The sequence below is a fragment of the Alligator sinensis genome, unplaced genomic scaffold, assembly GCF_000455745.1.
Source record: "Alligator sinensis unplaced genomic scaffold, ASM45574v1 scaffold161_1, whole genome shotgun sequence".
Taxonomy (NCBI): Eukaryota; Metazoa; Chordata; order Crocodylia; family Alligatoridae; genus Alligator; species Alligator sinensis.
In genome coordinates this window covers 3,197,853-3,219,973 of record NW_005841974.1, presented here as the reverse complement: position 1 = coordinate 3,219,973, position 22,121 = coordinate 3,197,853, and the positions used below count along the sequence as shown (strand labels likewise).

The 22,121-nt window shown below is 46.4% G+C and overlaps 1 protein-coding gene across 1 annotated transcript in view; it reads right to left on the bottom strand.

The window, feature by feature from the left end:
* The window catches only part of LOC102386743 (antigen WC1.1-like), an 18,694-nt gene extending 10,846 nt beyond the window's left edge, over positions 1–7,848 (bottom strand). Inside the window, exons 1-9 of the mRNA XM_014518682.2 lie at positions 7,800–7,848; positions 7,075–7,395; positions 6,876–6,879; positions 6,338–6,372; positions 5,336–5,698; positions 2,951–3,265; positions 2,159–2,485; positions 1,115–1,177; positions 714–1,028 (exon numbers count right to left, since the gene is read on the bottom strand). Coding sequence (XP_014374168.2) covers positions 714–1,028; positions 1,115–1,177; positions 2,159–2,485; positions 2,951–3,265; positions 5,336–5,698; positions 6,338–6,372; positions 6,876–6,879; positions 7,075–7,395; positions 7,800–7,848 — 1,792 coding nt within the window. The remainder of the gene's footprint in view (positions 1–713; positions 1,029–1,114; positions 1,178–2,158; positions 2,486–2,950; positions 3,266–5,335; positions 5,699–6,337; positions 6,373–6,875; positions 6,880–7,074; positions 7,396–7,799) is intronic.
* Between the last annotated feature and the right edge of the window lie 14,273 nt (positions 7,849–22,121).

Genomic DNA, 22,121 nt, shown 5'->3' with positions numbered 1-22,121 from the left:
CAGGGCTGCTCCCCGCTCACCGCTCCAGCAGCAGGAGTGGGGGTGTGGTCAGAGGCCAGATAGCATCGCCCCCTTAGGCAAAGGGGGCAGGGAAGGGATTTATTTCCCTGTCCATCTGGCATCTGGCAAAGGGGGCAGGGAGGAGGGTTATTCCGCTGCTCACCCCATGAAGGTGAGCGATCAGGAGAGGCAGTGGTCAGGGTTAGCAGACCCCAGCTGCAGTTGCCCGGGGGAAAAGAGCTCATGAAGCCGAACCATGAAGCTGCAAGGACACTCCAGCCTCTGCATTTGCAGCTGACATTGGCAGTGGCACAGAGCACAGTCTGCAAACATGGAGTGGAGACCCCTTCTGGGAGCCCCCTACCACCACTGCACTTGTAGACAGACGTGTGTAAGTCCCTTGCAATGAGGTTTTCCTATGCAGGACTGCAGGCGGAGAGTAGGGACCTCCCACAGGGGTCCGCTGCCCAACCCAGGGGTATGTCTGTAAACTGGTTTTCCCCTCATGCAGACACACCCCAAATTCGTGCTCAGCAACCAGGGACATCTGATCATGCTCCATAGAACACGATCAGTTAGTTGTGCCACAACCTATCACTGCACAACCAGTCACATTCCACTGACAACATCGGTTTCCAGCTTCACATATCATCCCTGCAGGAAGCTTTCTTTACTGAACCCTTCCAAGCCTGTCCAATGAGACTTGCACTCACCAGAGCAATTTACAGCAGCATCTTCCTTATGATGGCAGTTACTGTCCTCCCAGGCCTTGGCAGGACAGTGCCACAGAGATGATTCTGTCCCTCGACAGTCCAACTTCTCAACCCAAATAGGGCCAGTCCCTTCCTCAAATGCAGCCTCACCCAGGGCAGACACAGCAGGTCCACAGCCCAGTTGTCTACACACAACATCCGCATCCGCCATGTCCCAGAAATCATCACACACCGTTCCCCAGGAGCCACGGTGCCAAACCTCCACTCTCCCCGAGCATCCGTCCTCTCCTCCCACAACGCGGAGCTTTTCCTTGTCTGGGAAAGGCAGAAAGTTCACATGTTATTGGGACAGCTGGGAAGGTCATTAGGGACTGCGAAGAGACACAGAGAAGCATTGATACCTGTGCAGTTTGTAGAGCCTGGGCACGCAGCAAATGAGTTTTGTGTTCTATTTTCTTTTGTTCCTATAGAAATAAATACTACCATGAGTAGAGTAATTACTGTGTTTCATGCAAACTGAAGTATAATCTATACATGGTATTAACCCCTCCACTGCAACACTGTATGAATAAGATATAAGTTCTAGTTCATGTAATACCCAAAGGATTTGTTCTTTAGTGATAACCGAAATCTTTCTCAAACTTTTTGCAGCTCTGTCAGCATGTGTGCGCTTGTGATTTCTTACTCTGTGCTTTCTCTCTTTGAGTCCCTTTCCTATAACTTAACCAAGAAGTTGATTGTGAATAGTTTTATTATCTGAAACTCACATGGAGTACTGTGGAATTCCAGTGAAGAATACAATTTTATTGCATCTGGAATGAAATGAACCTGCAGCTCAGACCTAGCATCTTCTCACACATATCCATGGCACTTGCATAAATATACACAAACAGATTTTTGGAAAATTCTCACCCTGATTCAAGATTCACAGCCTGGGTCCATCACTGACTGTCATCCCCAAAATATAAACAACAAAGCTGCACATGTGATGTTTGGAAATGAATGCCTTTATTATGTACTATATTATTCTATTTATCATTAATAATGTTCCTTTGCTTACCTCAGGCTACATTCACATTTTAATAGATAATTAAAATATGTACATTACACTGTTAAGAATGAAAAAAAGGTCTAATCAATTAAAATGTCTAATGTTCTGCTGTGACTGCTTCTCTTCTGAAGACCTGAGGACAGAGACTTTGGTACTTGAACTTTTTTCTATGTCCCTCCCAACTAAACAGTTGCTCCAATAAAAGGTATCACCTACAAAACTGGGTGCTTAATAAATAGGCACCTCATAGGCACCTTGCATAATGAATGCAATATTTTTCTACCTCAACCCTTCAGTGAATGTGGGCACATCTGCACAGGTGCAGATGTACATCTGAGTGTGTACATGTATCATCTGGGTGTGTATGTGTATTTAAAGATGGTTTTAGAATTACCACTGCAAGAAATGTGCGTCTCTTCTATCCGGTTATCACATGACTGAAGATCCCATGACTCTGATGGGCACTGCCAAAGAGAGCTGTGATGCTCACGACACTCAATGTGGTCTAGCCATGTGGGACCAGAACCTTCTCCATATGCAAACTCTTTTGCAAATGCACCTCCAACTCCACAGCTCAGCTGTTTACATATAATTTCAACAGTGGCTTGAGTCATTTGATTGTAGCAAACACTCCCCCAGGTCCCATTGTAGAAAACCTCCAGCCGTCCAGCACAGCCGTCCTCCAGCCGTCCACCATTCACCAGCCGTAGATCCATGAATTCTAGAAGGAAATGCAAAAAATCAAATTGTGCTGACCTTATTCTGATATAACCTGAAGTATGCAGACTGAAATCCCATAGATCACTGACAACTCTATGCAGGAGCAAATGTAGAAACAATTTCCATCAAGAATCACTGAAAGGATCAAAAAGTCTTCCAAACATCCTAAGGTCATTAGGCATAAAATGACACCCTGTGGAAATTCATCATATACCAAAAGTTACAAAATACCTAAGATGCTGCAGTGTCTGTCCCGGTTCATACTATGAAAAAGCTTTGGTATCTTTCATAACCCAGGCAGACAATTATGGGAAACAATAGCATTGTAATAATGACATGCATATGTTGGTAGGTGAGAAAGAAAAAATAGACAGCCAGAGAGGATATCTATTATTCTCATCTCTCCGCTCTTCACTCCAGTATACGCCTGGTAACCAGGTTCATGAGAGCAGTAACAGAAACAGACCTGAACAGAGCACTCCTGCATCCTCTTTGTGTCGACAGTTGTGTTGGCCCCAGCTCCTGGAAGGACATGCCCACAGCTCCGACTCATTCCCAGAGCAGTTCACATCATCCATCCAGATCTGCCCTGAGCCTTCCCCATATCGAGCAGAGGCAGATGCCTCAATGGCGTGTCCACATTTCAGTTGTTTGCAAACTATGCTGGCATCAGACAAGTCCCAGGAATCATCACAGATGGTCCCCCAGGTGCCCTGGTAATAAACCTCCACTCTCCCAGCACAGCGACCTGCCCCATTCACCAGTCTGATCTTCCTGCTTCCTGTATGGAGAAATCCCAGCAATTAGTGTGCAAATCAATGATAACTGAATAGTTTCCATGCAAATCATTCTGCTTTAAAAAGGTTCATACATTGAAATGACTTAAAAACCTTTACTTACAAGTAAAAATACAGGAAAATATTTGCAAAGAAGAATACAAGAAGCTACTGGACAGGAAGTGATTCAATCTCATAAACAGGCCCTGCCTTCCCTGGCCCCAGTCTGAGGTACAAGGGGCAGAATTGCAGTCATGCTTTGGAATTTGCTATATTGTTATCCTGCCAACCAAAAATGTACTGATTTGACCCTTATGTTAACATCTCTTTGCATCCTAGTGAGATCACTTCACAAGGTAGGCTGGTGGCAGGTTCTGGGATGATCATATTTCTGCTCAGTGGAAGATGTCAGGAGTTAGTTCAGCAAGCAGGCCAAGCAGGCCCCATCTCCACAGTGGTAAGGGTCTGACTGGCTACTGATTAGCAGCAGTTCTTTCAGAGCATGTAAGACTGGTCAATATGACAGTTGCCTTGCTGTTAGCCCTGGGTCTCTGACTGCTTGGGTAGCAGCGGCCTTTCTCTGCTTTGCCCTCTGGCATGATGGCAGGTAGGAGCTGACCCTGAACCAATGGTAATAATGGCTACAGCAACAGCTCAGGAAACAGTGATTGTGCCTGTGACACTGCAGGCAACAGTGGAGGCACTTTCTGCCCTTCCTGATGGGAGAGAGGAAAGGGAAGAAAAAGTGGAGGGTCCTATAGGAATTAACAATGTTCATTTGCAAAGATAAGTGCCACAGCAGAATTTCTCTCTGGTACTGGGAAACTAGAGATGATGTGTCTGGAAATCAGTCAAACTGTACTTCAGAAGATACTGAAAGTCTGCCCATCAGACCTAAACTGCTTCATTATTATACCTCTGGGACTAGACTGGGACCTGAGTTTTAGGAGCCCAAAAGGCTATCAGAAATTTCTCAGCAGTTTTCAAGAAGCCAAGAGTGACTCAGTACTAATGTACACTGTTTTTAGCGTAGCTCCAAATAATAGGGAGAGACTGGTAGGAATTAAAATACATTCAGACACTATCACCAAAACAGACTTGTGAATTATAAGTAAAGAGGCACTACAAGGAAGTGGGACAGATTAGTAAAATAAGGGTTTGAGACAGGATATGGACAGGCACTTGGAGGGCCCAAGCCCTCCTGAAAGCAGACACCCTCAAGTCCAGGAGAAGTATACAATCTCCTCACATTGGTAGACGCAGGTGCTAACTGCAGTGTTACATATTATTATGGAATGCCAAGATTTTGTCCTAAATGGGGCAAACTGGAACACATAGCAGCAGCCCACACTTAGCTTATTTGTTCAGTGTGCAAGTAGGCGGCGGGGCACATGGCACAGTCAAGTGAAGGGTTATGGCAATGTAATCTCTGTGGAGAGAAAGCGTACCTCTTTAAAACACCCAAAAATCAATCACTAGAGCAGTAAGAACGAAAGAGGTAGAAATGTGATAGAAGAACCAGTGCAGAACAAGGAGGAGTGAAAGGAGCTTGAACCTCAAAAAGAAAAGAAAAAGAATCAGGAACATCAAGTCAAAATTTCTTGGGATGACCCATGGAATAGGGTTAATAGAAGAGGAGGAAGAGGAAGGAAAGGATACAAAAAGGACACAGTCTTTTCTCCCAGGCTGTCTTACTAGATCCTTGACTCCCCATGATCCAATTCCAGTCCAGAACCCTGTCCTCTAACAGTCTGCTCCTGGTTTGTGGCAGTCACCAATATCCTAATCCCATACTGCTATATCTTCCTACTCCAGGCCCCCTGGCTAGTGAATCTGGCTGGATCCCTGCTTCCTCTTCCTGACCTCCCATCTCATTGTTCAAAACTGCCAACATCTGGGCACATTAGAGCCCTCAGCCTCCTGCCCCCCCTGCTCCTGACCCGTGACTCTAGTTGGGACTTTTTTCTCCCTGACTTTGTCTGTTCCTGATCCCCTGGGTTATGACCCTGCCTACTTACATCCTGGCTGTACCCCTGACAGAAGAAGGTGCTTGTAGGATTTTGAAGGGAAGTCACCTGAGCAAACAACACTGACATCTTCAGCAATTCCTGCCTCCACCGTGTCAGACAGGGAGGTGTTACAGAGCATCAGATTAGGCTCATGTCCTGCACACTGGACACTTCGAAAACCCACAGGACCCGTCCCTCGCTTCGACTTCACAGGGTGATAGGCTTTCTCAGCATCTCCACACTGGAGCTGCCTGCACACCACGCTGGCATCATTCATGTCCCACTGATCATCCAGGACTCTGCTCCATGTTCCACCGAGGGAAATCTCGACTCGCCCATCACACCAGCTCTCTCCATTCAACAGTATGAGTGATTCAGAGCGACCTGGCCTCGGGGGAGATGGAAAATGCATTGAATACGACTGTTTTCCTTTATATAAAATGCAGAATGTATGCATGAAATTACTGTAGGTTATCAAATACTCAGAGAACTACAGTGATAAGAACAACTGCTGTTACACAGATTTTAGGAGAATCCTTCATTAGAAGTCTTATACTCAACACTAGAGCCTTGTCAGAGAGTTGTTAGCTCAGACCTCAAATTAAGTGCATTCCTTGAAGCCAAGGAACAACACTGGACTTTTGTTCATGTCAGCTAGCAGAGCTCTCTTGGCAAGGGGTGTGAAAAAATTAGACCCTATAGCTGATGTAGCTCTGCTGGAAAAACTCCTGGTATGGATGCAGCTTCTGCTTTCTCCTTGCAGTGCTTCTGTTGTCAGGGGTGAGGGTGTAGCTCCAGCAAAAGGAAAGCCCCTGACATCAGATGGCCCAGGCAACTTTGCAATGATGCCCTAATTAAAGTAGTAGCAACCTCCTCTCTCCCTGCCATTGTATAAACAAAGCCTGAGGAAGGTAGATGGAAGAGTCCATAACTTTGTCTTCTGCTGTGAGACATTCAAGTGGCACTATGCTGATTGAAAATGTCTCAATGTCTAAGAACATCCTTCACTCAGCTGTATCTGCTGCCAGAAATTCTAGCAGCAAACAGTAACCACGACCACCAAGCTACTAGAGGGCATGTACACCTGCATGCTTCTAGTGGCTCTGAGCAGATCCATTCTTCTGCCATGTTGCCAGATTACAAGTACAATTTAAGGTACCACCTGCTAAATGGACCGTGGCACTGCATGAAGGAGTGAGGGTGTCTTGATCTCAGCTGGCTACTGGATGCAGCAGGAGTTTCCAGTGAAGATAGAGTAACTCTTGTGGCAGAGGGAAGGTTCTTCTGCTAGTGAAGGGCTAGGCATTGGCTTTGCCCCATTCACTGAACTCCTTGCCCTTTCTGCAGAGAATGCAGAAGCGGTATAACAGAGGAGGTGATGCTAGTGGCTGAGACTAGAGACGTATGATATAGGTGCAGTGATCATCAGGTTCAATACACATGGCCATGTGTGAATGAGAACTACACAACAAGATTTATTCTGCAACAGTAAGCAATCCCCATAGACCCTTAGCAATGCCTATAGACAATAAGCAGTTCCTGTCTATTGCTGACTGACTGACTGATTGGCTAGCTATTCTGGGAACCGACAGAAGCGACCAAAGGCTCCCCTCACTAGTCATATACGCCAACATCCTTAATGCTTTGCTTAAATACAACATCAGGAACAGGAAGAAAATCTAGGACTACTGAATCTTAATAAATAGACCTCCACAGTTGAGCTAAATGACCAAGCTCTCAAGCCAATGCTGCAGGAGGCTCACCATTTCTGTATTGCCTATCTAATAATCCTGTGTTATTTCTACACTCACCTGAGCAAATCACACCAACATCACGGTCATGCAAGCACTGAGGGGCCCCCAAGGCAGTAACCGGGCAGTGCCACAAATGGGGTTCAGTCCCATTACAGTGGAATGTGTCTTTCCAGACAGGGCCAGTTCCTTTCCCAAAATGCCCTCCTCCTAGAGCAGACACAGCAAATCCGCAGTCGAGCTGACGACAGAGAACGTGGGCATCAGATAAATCCCAGCGCGAGTCGCAGAGGGTGCCCCAGGCACCAAGCACTTGGACCTCCACTCTCCCCGAGCAATGTGTGCTGCCATTCACCAGCCTGAACCCGGTGAATCCTGGGGAGAAGAGAAGGAAGATGGTGATTAGAGAGGAACACTACAGCCCATGTCCCCATTTTATACCAAAGAGTCAAAAATCGGAAGGCAGGAAGAGGCCTTTCTGATTATCTTGGATTTCAGGGGTTTTGCCAGAAATGAATTCCAATTCTGCTGTCCTTGTTCCCAACAAAGTTATATTACTTTGTTGCTGTACCCGAGCCCAAAATTCATATCAGTGTTGTCTTGGTGCTGAGTGTGAAGGTTTGAAGAGGTGATCTGGGAAATTGCTGACCCTTTGTTGGAAGGACAGCATATAAATAAATAAATGGCTTCCTGCAAATGCAGGGGGTTGGACTGAGTGGCTCAGACAGTCCCTTTTGGTCCTATGTTCCTATTTTAAAGATATCACACTGAATTCTTACGTGAACATATAAGGCCAATATCATTTGCATGTGAGCCTGTCTGATTCATGGGTGGTGCTCGGGGGCAGTATGCAAGATAAGACTCATTTCCCACACACTGAAACTTTTCAGTCCAGATTGGCCCTTGTCCTTCTCCAAAGTGAGCTCCTCCTGTGATGGATACAACTGCTCCACACTGTAGCTCATTACAAATCACACTGGCAGCTTTAGGATCAAGGTGGGAATCACTGACTGTAGCCCAAGTGTGTCCATGTCTTATCACCAAACGTCCTGAGCAGGCATTGTCACCTTCAATTAGCCGGGGCTGTGTGTCACCTAGAGTCAAACAATCCATCAGTGAATGTAATAATGAAACTCCTTGACCTGCAGGTACAGATTATTATTCAAACCCTTTATATACAAAATAGTTTTAAAAAACAGGGATCTAATTGTCCATACAAGCATTAACTAATTATCTACTTCTGAATTACTGAATTTTTTAACAAATCACCAGGGATAGGGTATATGCCTATTTATGAGATATTTTTCTGTTTTCTGGTTGGTTATTCTGATATTGTGAGATACACAGGATGCATCTACATGTCACCCTATGGCAATGTAGTAATGTGCTACATCGCCATACAGCACACTATGGTGACATAGTGATCACATGGGCCTACACATGATCACTGGCTACATTGCTGTAGCAGCACACTCCCTGGCTATAGCGCACCACTAGGTGACATAGCTGGTGAATCTAACCATGCGCTGCCTGTACGCTGCACTACTGACCATGTTTTAGTACTTCCCCCAAGCAAGTGCTCAAACACAGCTCAGTACTAACATCGCCATACAGCAGTCTAGGCAATTATGGGGGTGTGGGCTGTAGGGAGTGTGTGTGTGTGTGTGTGTGTGTGTGTGTGTGTGTGTGGGGGGGGTGGGATGTAGGGGGTATGGGGGCATAGGGTATGTTAAGGGGTTGTATTTATGTGGAGGTTGTGCAGGCAGGGTGTTGCTGCATGGCATTTGTGGGGTGTGTGGGACAGTGGAGGGGTGTGGGTGGCACAGCAGCAACAGCAGCAGGTGGGGGTGCTGGAGTGCTCACTAGTGCCTGGCAGGGCCAACACTGCACACCACGGAGATAAGTACAGCCCGGGCTAGGCAATCTCTATTGTTGGTGCTCCCTGCTGTGCATGCGCAGCCCCCGCACTGGTGCAGCACAGGAAGGAAGCCCCACGTGCTAGAACCGCTGCCTTCCCCACCCCCGCCAGCTCCAGCTCATGGGGCTTCTCTCCCATGCCACACCAGTGCAGGGGCTGCACATGCACAGCAGGGAGCACCAGAAATAGAGACTGCCCAGTCTGGGCTGTACTCCTCACAGCAATGTGCAGCGCTGACCCTGCCAGGCACCAGCAAGCATCCCAAGCACCCCCACCCACTGCTGCTGCTGCTGCCACTGCCTGCTGGGGCTGCACACCACACTCCCCCACCCTCCCTCACATCCACCTGACCTCTGCACTGCCACCGACCTCCTGGGCACAGGATCCATTTCTGCCGCCAGCCCGAGCCCCATGCTCTACACTCCCACCCAGCTGCAGCTCCTCCCCACTCCCATCACTTCCCTACCTGCTGCCTGGAGCCAGTGGGAGACAGGGAAATGGAGCAGGTCCCCAGAGGCAGCAGCAGTGCTGGCAGCAGCCCCACCCAGAAGCTGCATGCTGGTGAGACCTGGCCTTCCACCCATGAGGGTAGAAGCGTGGCACGATATGGTAGGTTCAGGGGGTGTATACCTGAGTGCCTCACTCCCACCCTCATGGGCAGAAGGGCTGGGCAGGGTACAATTTGCTGGGTGCCGTGAACTGGATGAAAGCACCTGGTGGGCCATACCTGTGTAGACATACCCACTGTTACAAAGCGTTAACAAAATCTGTGTGGTTTCCACTTTTAGTAGACGAGGCAACAGCTTTAGATAATCCTACCATTTATACTCAAGAGAAAATAGTAAGGCAGGAGAAGGAATAAGAAAAGAAAAGAGAGGAAGGAGGAAAAGTAGTACTTGCCACAAGCTGAGAGTAGAGGATCTGTTCCTCCTGACAGTAGAACCATTAGATGAGTTACTTGAGATCAGATAAGGCATTTGTAAGAAAATGAACTTCAGGATGTTGTACTTTCACCAAAAAACTCTCTGTGCTACTACTACTATGCTCAGTTACCTGCTTCCTTGAATTCCCCAGGATAGCAAAGAGGAAACATCAGGATACATCAGATTCACACATTATCCATGAAACAGGATTATCCAGAATTCCAGTATAGATACTGTATATAGATTAATATAAGTACCCAGACACAATAGCTTATTAAATGCAAACAATTTTTCTGATTTGGAACAGAGTAAAAACGTATTAATGGTAAATAGGAAATATGATATTGAGAGTAGTGGACTTAGGTTAATGAAGGGATTCTAAAGAAACCAGAATTGAAAATTACATGTGGCTTTCATCACTGTCAGTAAGTATAACAGTTAAAGGAGTTGATGATATTTATCCACTTTCATGTTGTTTCACAAGGACGAGACACATTCTTTTTTCAGTCCCTTTTTTTGCAGGGCAATTTCCTGATAGGTGGCGGGTTGGCTAATTCCTTACCTGAGCACGTCACTCCAGTATAGAAAGAAGGAGAGCATGTTGACTCCAGATTGTATGTCCCAAAACATTCCCAAACTGTTGCTTCATGACCTCGACAAACATCTCCTAAAAGTATGTATGGTCTGGAATCCTCTGCAAAATGGCTGGCTTCATGGATACTCATTGCAGTACCACATCCAAGTTGTTTGCAAATTATTGCAGCATGTTTCATTGATTCAGCAGTCGAACATACTTTCATCCAGGCATCACCAAATTTCAACTCCACTCTGCCAGCACATGGACTGCTACCACTGACCAGGTTCAGGTCAGCCAGAAAACCTTCAATTAGAGAAGCAGGACAGAATTAGTGAAGAGTACACTGAGTCACACCCCATGGCTATTATTACTGGAGCTCATTAAACAGTAGTTGCCAAATAGAGTGTGTATGGCTTTGTCAGTGGTGTATGGCTTTGTCATTCATTTCTAAATCAGTCTCCTGGTTTTTTAGTTTATTCACTATCTTTAATTTTGTCTGGTTAGAAAACATAGAAACAAGAAGTCATTGTGTATTACTTGGTTTTCTTATTCAGACTGTGAAATAATTCAAACAAGGCATTCAGAATGAATCAGAAAGAACAAAGTGCTATTCTAAATGTAGTGGAATCTTTTTTATCATGTATTCCTGATCCAATGCCAAAGTTGCATTTCACTTATAGCTACATTTGTGTCAGCTTTTTGGGGACCCAGTATATAGTTTTCCTTCAGGTCATTAATTCTGCCTCATTCCATTGCACATAAGCACAGAGTTTCGAAACACCAGTCTCTAATGTTTTGCACAGCTCAACCCTGAAGCTGCAAGAAGGGATAGGGTCTCCCCCCTATTTGTGATTCATCTGTCATGGAAGTTTTAACTGTACATTCAGAGCCAGGCAGGTGTCTGCTCCTGTTAAGCTAGTCTCTGCTATTGCCATTAATTACTTCAATAGCACACACAGGACCATATTTTCACTGCTATCCAGGTGACAGGAAGTCAAAGAAAGAAAGGACCTTGTCAGGCATTTCATGCACCATGCAAGGGCCAAGTACATTTGTGAACTGTTTGGCTGAGCTACTATATATTGCTTTTAATATTAATTGAGAAAAGCACATGGAGAGCAGTGCAGAAGTTCCTGCCCCACTGGGAGCAATGAGAACTGGGAAAAGTGGTTCAGATTAGGACCCACAGCTCTTTCCATTGCAAAACAACAGCCATCTCACTGAGTCACATCCTCTAGCTTCTTCTCTTCCTCATGCCCCGTGTACCCCTTTCTCTTGGCCCACAGCTTCAAGAGGTAGGCTGGAGAGGGTTAATCTACTCTCCCTGCTCCTTGAGTCTAGATTTGGGATATAGTCAAGGTAATTCATATTTAAATTAACCTATACAAAGTCGAGGTACATGCTACCCCTACCTGAAGCTAGGGAAGTAGCCATAAAAATGTATGTAATGGATGTAAACAATGTCTGTTATTTCTATCATTGGTACCATCCACAACTCCACACTCAAACAGTTCAAAGTGACTATAATCTGTGTATAAGGGGGAGTAGCATTTAGGCATTAGTGGGCATATTTACACATGGAATTAAAGTAGACCAATAAACTCCAGAGCTTATTACCCCAGAGTTTACAAAAAACTTTGGAGCATATTGCTTCAGAATTTATTCATGTGCACCAGATGAAGCACGGCTGGAGCAGCCCAAGCTGGCATGGGACCCAGGGGATCAGCCTCTCAGCCCAGGCCTGCTCCAGCCAGGCTCTATGTGCCATGGTGGGGTGGGTGGGCTGGCAGTGTGCCTCAAGATGGAGGAGCATCCAGCCCTCATCTGACTGCTCCCCCACCTCTGCATGCCTCAGCACAGGGACTCTGCTGCAGAGCCCCTGCACTGAGGCATGTGGAGATGGGGGAGCAGCCAGCCCAGGGCTGCTCCCCTGTTTCTGTGCCCTGCAGAGACCGGGGCCCTGGGGGGCCGGGGGGGCAGCCCTGGGCTGGCTGCTCCACCTCTGCATCCTGCTGTGTGCCTGGCTGAGGTAGGTGTGCTGCTGTGCATGAAAAAACAACTGCTTAAATGACCACTAACTCCTTCAGATAATGGTTCTCTTTCTATGAAAAGAAAAGGGAAGTCAAAACAAGACCTAGGAAATCCCATGACAAAAAGCTTAGTTAACAGAGGGTTGTGTGGTGGTACCAGGTAAGTACTCAGAATGCTGAGTTAAGCAAAACTCACACTTCTAAAACCTGGGAAATTTAAGTCAAAATATATGTCCCTATAGCCTTGGATTGTTCCTCTTTGCCTGATATCACAATGAGCCCAAAGTACACATACAGTCATTCTGCCTTTCCACCGTGCTGGACTGGACCTTCTTACAACTACCTTACCTTACAGTCCAACAGTTTAACACTGTGAACAGATATTGCCTTTGTCACAGCAGAAAATGTTTTAATTCAGGTCAAAAGCACCAGTGTATAGATGTCCTTATCATTTGTCCTGGTACAAAGTCCCCAAAATATTTGTGCAACAAGACCTAGTAATAGTTTATCCCCATTATCATGAGATTCTCCAGTGATATCTCATAGGGCTAGTGGACCAGTTGGTCCCCCAGGTATCCCACAATGTACTGCTTCATCCCCAATCCTGGCCCCTCTTTAACTCTGTCTGGCAACTCTGGTTCTGACCACAGAATTAGACTACCCAAAGATAGCTGAGCTTGTTGACATCTGGGTCAAAATTAAGAATCAGTGGGCACTCTGCTCAAACCACCAAAACCAGATTGTATATCACTGGATTGCCAAGGAAATGGCAGCCTGGGTTCATGACCATGACTGGACTCATTGGTGCTCCAATTGCAAGATACTTAGATGCAGTTCACGAATACAAGACAGCAACTGAATCAGACACATGCAAGGTCACATGCACCCACAACAAGACACTCTCCCACATCTTTGCAGTAAATGACATTGCCAGGTCTGAAAACATGTTGGGTCTAGCAGGCCCTGGCACCATCCAGGAGTGTAGTAAGGACTCCAGTACAGCTGTGGTTGAAAACATGCAGCCCTCCCAGGCCAGCACAGCAACCCAGGCAATAAGCCAGTACAGGAACTGCCAGACTATCCTGCCATGGCTGGCTAGCCACAAGAGCTGCACAGACTCTGAAGTGGACCTGACCCCAGTTTCCAAGAGATCCGTTTCACTAAGCTTCTTGATTTGCCATCCCCCACCCCACCTAAAAAAGTAGCAGGATTGATCTAGACAGTTCTGGTAAACAACAAAGATTAGGGATAAATAAAGGCACCTGATAACAGGCATAGTGAATGAGTGGATGAGAGCGCAAGGGAATGAGAAACAAAGCAGCTTTTAACCCATCAGTTCTGACACTTGGACACTCAGAGCAGACTACCATGGCAGTTCAGGTTCCCTTGTAAGCATCCACAGCTCAGGGTTGTACTGTCCAGGCTCCTTTAAATGCTTCCTAACTGTACTGTCTCAGGCTCTAAGGGTGCCTGTACGAGCCAGGAGGCTGCGCCGACATGCTGTAATTATAGCATGTCGGAGCAGACTCAGTTAATCAAGTCTGCTTGATTGTGCTAATTAGCATACCACAGCTGGCCTCGTGCTTCAAAATGGTGGTGGGGACACTTTAACAAAGCTCATTTGGCAAGCTTTAGATAATGCACCCCCATTGCCCCCAGGGATGGGTTTGATTCTGGTTCTGCACCCCCTGGGCTACTCCCTAGTAGCTCTTGAGGGTACTTGACTCCCTTCAAGAAGCTGGGATGCTTCCCTCAGTTGGAAGCACAAGTAATGGTGTCCCTTAGTCAGCCAAACCAAGGGGACCCTAAGGCATAATCTAGACACACTCCCAATAAGTCTCCCACACTAGGTACAAAAAGAGAACTTTATTGGTTAGAATTAGTAGGGTTGGAATAGGGTACAGAGTAGTATCAGAGAAATCCCATAGAGCAAACAGGGTGGCTGGAGTAGCCTTTGATCACGCATCTGAGTTACTGCAAGCTATGTATCTAGTTATATCTCAGGTAACTTACTCACAAGTATCATCCAGAAGCAGGTGGAGATTCCCTCTGGAGGCAGGCAGTTCCTTGATCATGAGCTTTGAGAGAGAGAGAGCAAGTTTCAGATGGTTCAGCTCTTCTCTCTCTCTGAGTTTTCCTCATGGCTGCTGCTCCCCTCCCTTACCTTATATAGCCCTTATGACCTCATCTACCTGGTCCAATGGAGGCCAGCGCCTGTTGGCTGTCAGCCAACCAATTTGAATGCATCACTGATTGCTAGGCAGACTGGCAGTCTCTAGCCCACCAGGAAGCCCAAGCTCCTCAGCCAGGTATGTGATACCAGGCACGTAGATAGAGGGAGCAGGTTTCCCCCCTCCTTCAGGAATGTATCCAGCTCAGGTTACCTAAAAAGATAGGGTAAGGTGTGTACCCTGTGCAGAGCCCATCCTAACCAAATTGTCACGGAGCAGAGTTTTTCAGGAGAAACAGAGGTGACCTTCTGCCACACAAGCAACCCTGACACAACATATGATATAACACTGTAATGTGCCATATGTAAAGCAAGGGAACTATGGCAGCCAACATCCTATCACCTCTTACTCCTATAAAAGGTGATTAATATACATGCAAGAGACCGCAGGTAGAGGGCCTTCCTAGTTTTGTGTCATCCTCAAACTTGCTCAAGATTACTTCTATGTCAACAGCAATATAATTATTAAACATGTTGAACAGCACTAGGCCCAAGAGAGACCCCTGTGAGACTCCACTCAAAACATCCTGCCATTCTGACATGGAGCTGTTAATAATTACACTGTGCTTGCAGCTATTGAGCCAGTTGTCTCTCCACCTTATAGCAGTATTGTGTAGCCCACATTTCTACAATTTGTTTATGAGAAAGTCATGTGAGCCCTTGTCAAAAGACTTGCTGAAGTCCAGATGCACTATATCCACAGTATTCCCTTCATTCACCCAAGTAATTACTTTGCTGGATGTTTCTGATCACCCTTTCCTACTTCAGATGCTTGCAAATGGCCTTCATTCAGCTATGCTCCAGTAACTTACCAGATACTGAGGTGAGACTAACCAGTCTGTAGTGCCCTGGGTCCTCCTTTTGGCTTTTTTTTCAAAAAAGGGGCTCTATGTTAGTCCTTTCGAGTCCTCTGGTACCTTGCCCATCTCCCATGATTTCACAACAATCATTGCCAAGGGCTCTGAGATCTCCTTTTTCAGTTCCTTCAGTACCCTGGGATGAAGTTCATCCAGCCCTTCTGACTTCAATTTATACAGACCCATCAAAAGCTGTTTGACTGTCTCTTGTTTTCTCCTCCCTCAGCTTGTCCTCTTCCATATCCAAATTATCCTTATTAGGTGTCTGGCTGCAGCTTAATTTTGTGGGGCAGACAGAGGAAAAGTAGCTGTCAAGTAGTTCTGGCGCCTTTGCGTCTTCTATTGAGAGCTCCCCCTAACTAGTTACCAGTGGATCCAACACTTCCTTCACCCTTCTTTTCTGGCCAACATACTTATAGAACCTCTTCTTGTTGTCTTTAACCTCCCTTGCCAGATATAGCTCATTCTTTATCTCTGTATTCCTGATTTGGTCCTGGCAGGTTCTTGCTATTTTCTACTATGTTTCTTTGGTGACTTGTCCATTTATTGCCTGTATGCTTTCAATTTGCATTTGAGACATTTAAGAAGTTCCTTGTGCAGCCACATTGGTCTTCTGCCATTCTTCTTATTTCCAGTCAACTAATAGTTCTTTTCACAGGCTTCAGCTTCCAGTTCATCTTGCTTATTCCCCATACTTCTCACATTTGTATAAATACATTGGATGCATCTTGCATTTTCACTTACTCATTTCCCTTTTGCATCATTTGTTGCTGTTGTGTGATTTTCTGGCCCTTTCCTAGAGTAGAGTTGATTCTTCCAGTCCCTTCCCCTCTAGACTGTTTGCATCACACACCAATGAACAGGTGCCACCTCTACTGTGGGGTCTGGTGGGTCAGGGCAACATAGGCCATGCTTCCAGCATCCTGTGGTTATTGACAAGGGAAACTGGAGATCCCAGGAAAACAGATTACACACAGCAGACCTCCCCTACCACCTTCAAGTGGCCCTCTGTGTTTCATAGGCCCCCACAAGGCATACAGGCACTGTTTGTATTCCATGGCTACACAACATGGCTGTTTCCCTAATGCCTGCCCAAGCATGATCCCCACTTCCCCAGGTCCCTAGCAAGTAGGCCTGTGCAACTCAGCAGTGATCCGATCCAGCTTCGGATCTGGTGCTTCAGATGCCAGTGATCTGATCTGGAGCTCCAGACTGGGTTTCTGCTTCGATTCGGCCGAAGCAGCTCCAAAACTTCAGAGCCGCCTCAGAGATCTGGCCATAGGGTATAATAGGGAATCAATGAAATAGCTATAACTTTGTTGTTTTTTGTCTAATTTGGATGAAACTTGCAGGAGTAGTAGCCCCTGAGGAGAGCTGAAAGTCTGCCAAGTTATAAGATCAATGTAGGTGTTTTGGGGAAACTGTACTCCAAATTCTTGAAAGCAAAACTCACGTCACGTCAACGTGTTACAACACAGGGGGGTCAAAACTGCCGTGGTTGTAGCTCCTGATGAGGCCAAAAAGCCTGCCAAGTTTCAAGAAGATCAGTGCAGAGGTTTGGGGGAAACTGCACCTCAAGCTGCAGACAAGCAAAACTCATGACATGGGTGATATTGTGTGTTAAGGTGCAGCGCAGTGAAAGTTGCAGGGATGGTAGCCCCTGCTGCAGCCACAAAGCCTGCCAGCTGTTAAGGGATTGGTGCAGGGGGATTCTGAGGCCCTGCACCACTAGCTGCTGACAGACAAAACTCGTGACATGTGTGCTTGTGCAACTGACTGTCTCTGTCTTGGAGCAGTTGATTGTCTGTATTGATTATTTCCTCTCCTTAGTCTCTGCTTTTGTAGGTGTTAATTGATGGTAATTAACTGGCTACCTTAGCTAGGTCCTGTGTATTGAGCTGGTCCCTGAGTGAATCATGATTGATTGGTAGCTGGTAACACAGTAGCTTAGCAGCCAGGCCTGCAGCAGTGTTTCCCCCCACCTTCCCCTGACCCAAGACAGAGACAGTAAGTTGCACAAGCACCCATGTCATGAGTTTTGCCTGTCAGCAGCCAGAGGTGCAGGGCCCCAGAACCCAGAACCCCCCTGCACCGATTTCCTTGACAGCTGGCAGGCTTCATGGCTGCAGCAGGGGCTAGCAGGCCTGTAGTTTTCACCCTGCTGCGCCTTAACACACACAGTGTGACCCATGTCACGAGTTTTGCTTGTCTGCAGCTTGAGGTGCAGTTTCTCCCAAATCCCTGCACCAATCTTCTTGAAACTCAGAAGACTTTGTGGCCTCACCAGGAGCCACCATCCCTACAGTCTTTACCCCCCTGTGTTATAATATATAGACATGACATGAGTTTTGCTTTCAAGAATTTGGGGTGCAATTCCCCCTGAACCCCTGCACCAATCTTCTTGAAACTTTGCAGACTTTATGCTATAAGTAGAGCCTAAAATCTTTTTAAATTTCATCCAAATAAGACAACAAACAACAAAGTTATATATATTTCATTGTTTCCCCATTATACCCTATGGCCGGATCTCCGAGGCAGCTCTGAAGCTTTTCCGAAGTGCTTCAGAAGCTCCAAACCACTTCAGAAAGCCTAACAAAGCTAGCTTTGATCTGGACATGCTGCTTTGGATGCTGAAGTGTCCAAAGCTTCTCTGGATCCAAAGCTCTGTTTGAAGCATGGCACAGCCCTACTAGCAAGCACAGGGGAGAGCATACTTGCCAAGTTGAGAGTCTGCAGAGTTACTGAGCCTGCAGATGCTGAATGTTGAAAATGATGAAAATGATGCATTCCTCTATACTGTAATCTCCCCTGCTTTCATGCCAAACACCTGAAAATGGTAGCAGTGGAACTTCAGGACCACATCACAGGCCAATGATGCAATCAGAGACTGATGCCCAGAAAGCTTCCAAACAAAGGAAAACTTGTGCCTGCACAAAGATGGATTTTCTGGCTTGTATGGTGTAATGCACCTGCTCCTGGATCATGGAAGCCAGGCAATGGAGGGAGGAAGAGACAGTATAGCACCACCAGTGCTTAGCCATGGGCAGGCATGGAATGAAAGTAGTTGCAGTGCACCATTATGTGGCTTGCCAAGCAGCATGGAAAGGCTAAAGAATGGTCATTACTGAATACACACAGAAAACACTCAGGATGTCCATGAGGACCAAGCAGGTGTCCATTGATTACCTTGCATCTGTCTTAAACCTGCAGACAAAGGACATCCTTGGTACTTTCTGCATCACCCAACAATTCAACCTGTAAGTGGGACTACCCCATGGCCTCTGGGCACACATGCTATCATGGGGCTACAATGTCCCGTATGGCCCACCCTAGTAGCAGCTGGAATAAATACCTCCAAGCTGTTAGGTAGGTGACCCGTGGCATGAACAATCATCCCAGGGTGACCATTGCCACCTGGGGCCACGCTGTGTATTACATGCTGCATGTGCACACTGAAGCCACACAAGTTCTACGGCATGCTCACATTCACAAGGTAGTAACAGGTTTCCCATTTAATACTTCGACCATCTTCCCAACCAAGAATACAACAGCAGTACTACAAAGAGATAAGTACCCAGCATGTCTGGCCTCACACCTAGAGCTCAAAATAAAACATTTCATTAGTTCCTTCCCCTCCCACAACCACAGTCCTTGGAGTAGAGCTTGGTACCTGGCTGGACATTTGCCTGCTCAGCCAAACATCCCATCATCTCCTTCCCCTCTCCTCCCCCAGCTACTGCCCTGGGAGTAGGGCCTGGCACACAGATAAATATTTACCATGCCCTCTAATATGCTCATACATGAGAGCATGAGTTCAGTTAATAGGGTTTAATAGAGTAAATTTCACTCACAGTTCACCACACTCAGCCCAGAGTCTGAAAAAGTGGTGCACCAGCAGGTCTCAAGCATTCACTGCCAGGTGACCCATCACCATTTGCAAAGTCGCAAGTATGGTTCTTGTAGAAGCTGGGACCTACTCCACCTTCTGTGGCAGGGGTCAGACTTTGGACAAAGATTCCCCCTCAACTTTGCAGATGTTGTGCAGCACTCATGCAAACCATGAACCAGGCATGGTATGTTGCGCTTAGTGACATCCGTGCGTGTCCTCAGACACCTCTATCAAACCTTGAGGTGGCTGAAAGATACTCCACAACCATTCTGCAGCAGCTCAGCTTATAGTTGAATGGGCGCATCCAGGCATCCAATGAATGACTTCACCAACCAGAGGTCGGTGGGTTGGCAGGGACCCCAGTTAATAGTAGGGGTACAGTCAGTCCCTCAACCTGCAGAAGAGATGATGATGAGCCAACATCCTGTGCCATCGACAGTCCTGGTGCAGTTGGGGAATCCCAAGCAGGCAAACCTGACCAGGACCTCCTGTGGGTCCACAAAGGAATGATATGTGGGGACAACACCTATTGAATCACCTGGCACACCTCCTGCACTCTCTCTCTAGATGTAAACTTGCCCAGGCCAAAATGGTTTGCCAAGGATCAGAGGGTATCAGGTTGCAGGCTTCCATTCAGCAATGGCAACAGGCTTCCACAAATAAGGATTACTTCTGTCCCTTGCTGTATGTGTCAGTCAAGCTCAGTGCAGATCTACATGAAGGTGCCTCTGAACATGTGAAAATTTGTTCATCATTGGTCATTGTTCCAGCAGGCCATGAAGACACCTTCCCACAATTCTCTGCTCATCTCCCAGACCCAGAAACATGACTTCACAGTTTGGAGCTCTCTGTTCTACTAGGTCACATTGTGCTGACCAACAGCCAAACCATCTTCAGGGCAGCAGCTGCTGTTGTGAACTAGGATCCAGTCACAGCCATAGACCCCCTGTTGTTTAACAGTGAGTACATGCACGAGGTTCTCCCCCACAAGTACTGCTCCACTATTATTGATGCCAATAAAAGTAGTCATATCATCCATTGGGGCCTGCTGATGTCACCTTTTCTGCTCCCTCACAAGTTCACAACACTAAACCAGCAAGGTCTGCAAGGCAACAACCACATGCGAGTCCATAGAGCCCGGCAGAAGCAGAAGCAGAAGCATTTGGTCAGTCAATGGTGGCAGCACAAATGCAGTGGAAATTCAGCCAGGTGATGAGAAGCCCAAGCTGCTCAGTGAATCACACCAAAATCTCTCCCACACAAATTTTGCCACCCACCCACAGTTTGAACAACCAGTAGGCACTTTACTTCAGCTCTGGCAGAGCAAAGGGAATCTATAGACACTTGACCAGTGCCAGGCTTGCTAATGTATATGTTCACTCAGGTCACCTGCTGGTGGAAAAATGGTGATGCAGTCATCCACTCCTTAAACCCATGTCCAAGGGCAATGTGTGGGCATGCCAATTCTTCAACTTCTCCATTGCAAGGCAAACTGTGTGACAGCCAGTCCCGTGACAAATGTGATGTCTGTTTATAACCTTAGTTTTAAAGTTTTATGCCTTCTTCATCCTTATGCACGTATCATCTAGCAGTTTGCTTTTACTTATCCCACACTAAAGAAACGCTACTTACCTCTACCAAACTGTCTTATACTTAGGAACAAAAGACTAGGAGAGAGGCCTCTTTGAGTCAGTGACACCAGACCCTAGCAAGGCCTAGCAGGCTACATTCCCTTGACCAGCCCAACTGCCTATGTTTACACACCAAACCACCCCTCACAAAATCTCTTTTGTCATTTTAGTCTGATCAGGTAGTTTTATCCGCTTTATCCTGTCTTTTTTAACATTCAGTCTAACAGATTATTGATGTGCAAAGCAAGCCCCACCCTTCTATATTTCTATCTTTCCTGAATAGGGCATATCCCCCAGTCTCCATTTTCTAGTCATGTGAATTATTTCAATACAAGTCTATTAAGTCTACAGTTACCTGGTTTTATATCCTGTATCCAGTTTCCCAGCTTACTAGTATTTCTATACTAACATTTCCATTCTTCCCTTCTTACTTTAGTATGGTCTACAGATTAGCTTCTGTCAGCTCCAAAGGGAATAGAATTCATATCAGGTATGACTGCATCTTAATTCAGTATGGGCACTTCCTTTTGAAAATACTAAAGCATGGCACAGTTGTTACGTCTCAGCTCTGTATTCTTGGGCAATCGGGGCACAGGATACAGTCTGTCTGACTCACAAAGGACTCACCCCCCCCTCCCCTCCTCTACCTAAACGAAACTGATTAAGATGCAGTGAGAGATGCACCTAAGACCCTCACCAGATAAGGGTGACAAGAGTGAATCAACTGCCCTAGGTCTCATTTACATGAGAGATGGAAAACAGAAAGCCTGAAGCAGAGACTGCAGTGAATTCTGGGACCAGAGAAGCAGGAGAGCGCTGCATGATGGGGAATCTGTGCTTCCAATGTTAATCAACCCATGTTCACACACACCCAGCTCAGCATTTATCAGACCAGTTCTAATCTGGATTTACTAAGGACTTTTTCCCCCCCCTAGACACACACACACAGCTCTAAGTTTAATAGGCATCTCGGGCCGTACATTCCCTGGTCCCACTATGGGAGGCCTATTTAAACTTGATTGACTAAAACTCGGTTGCCGGGTTAG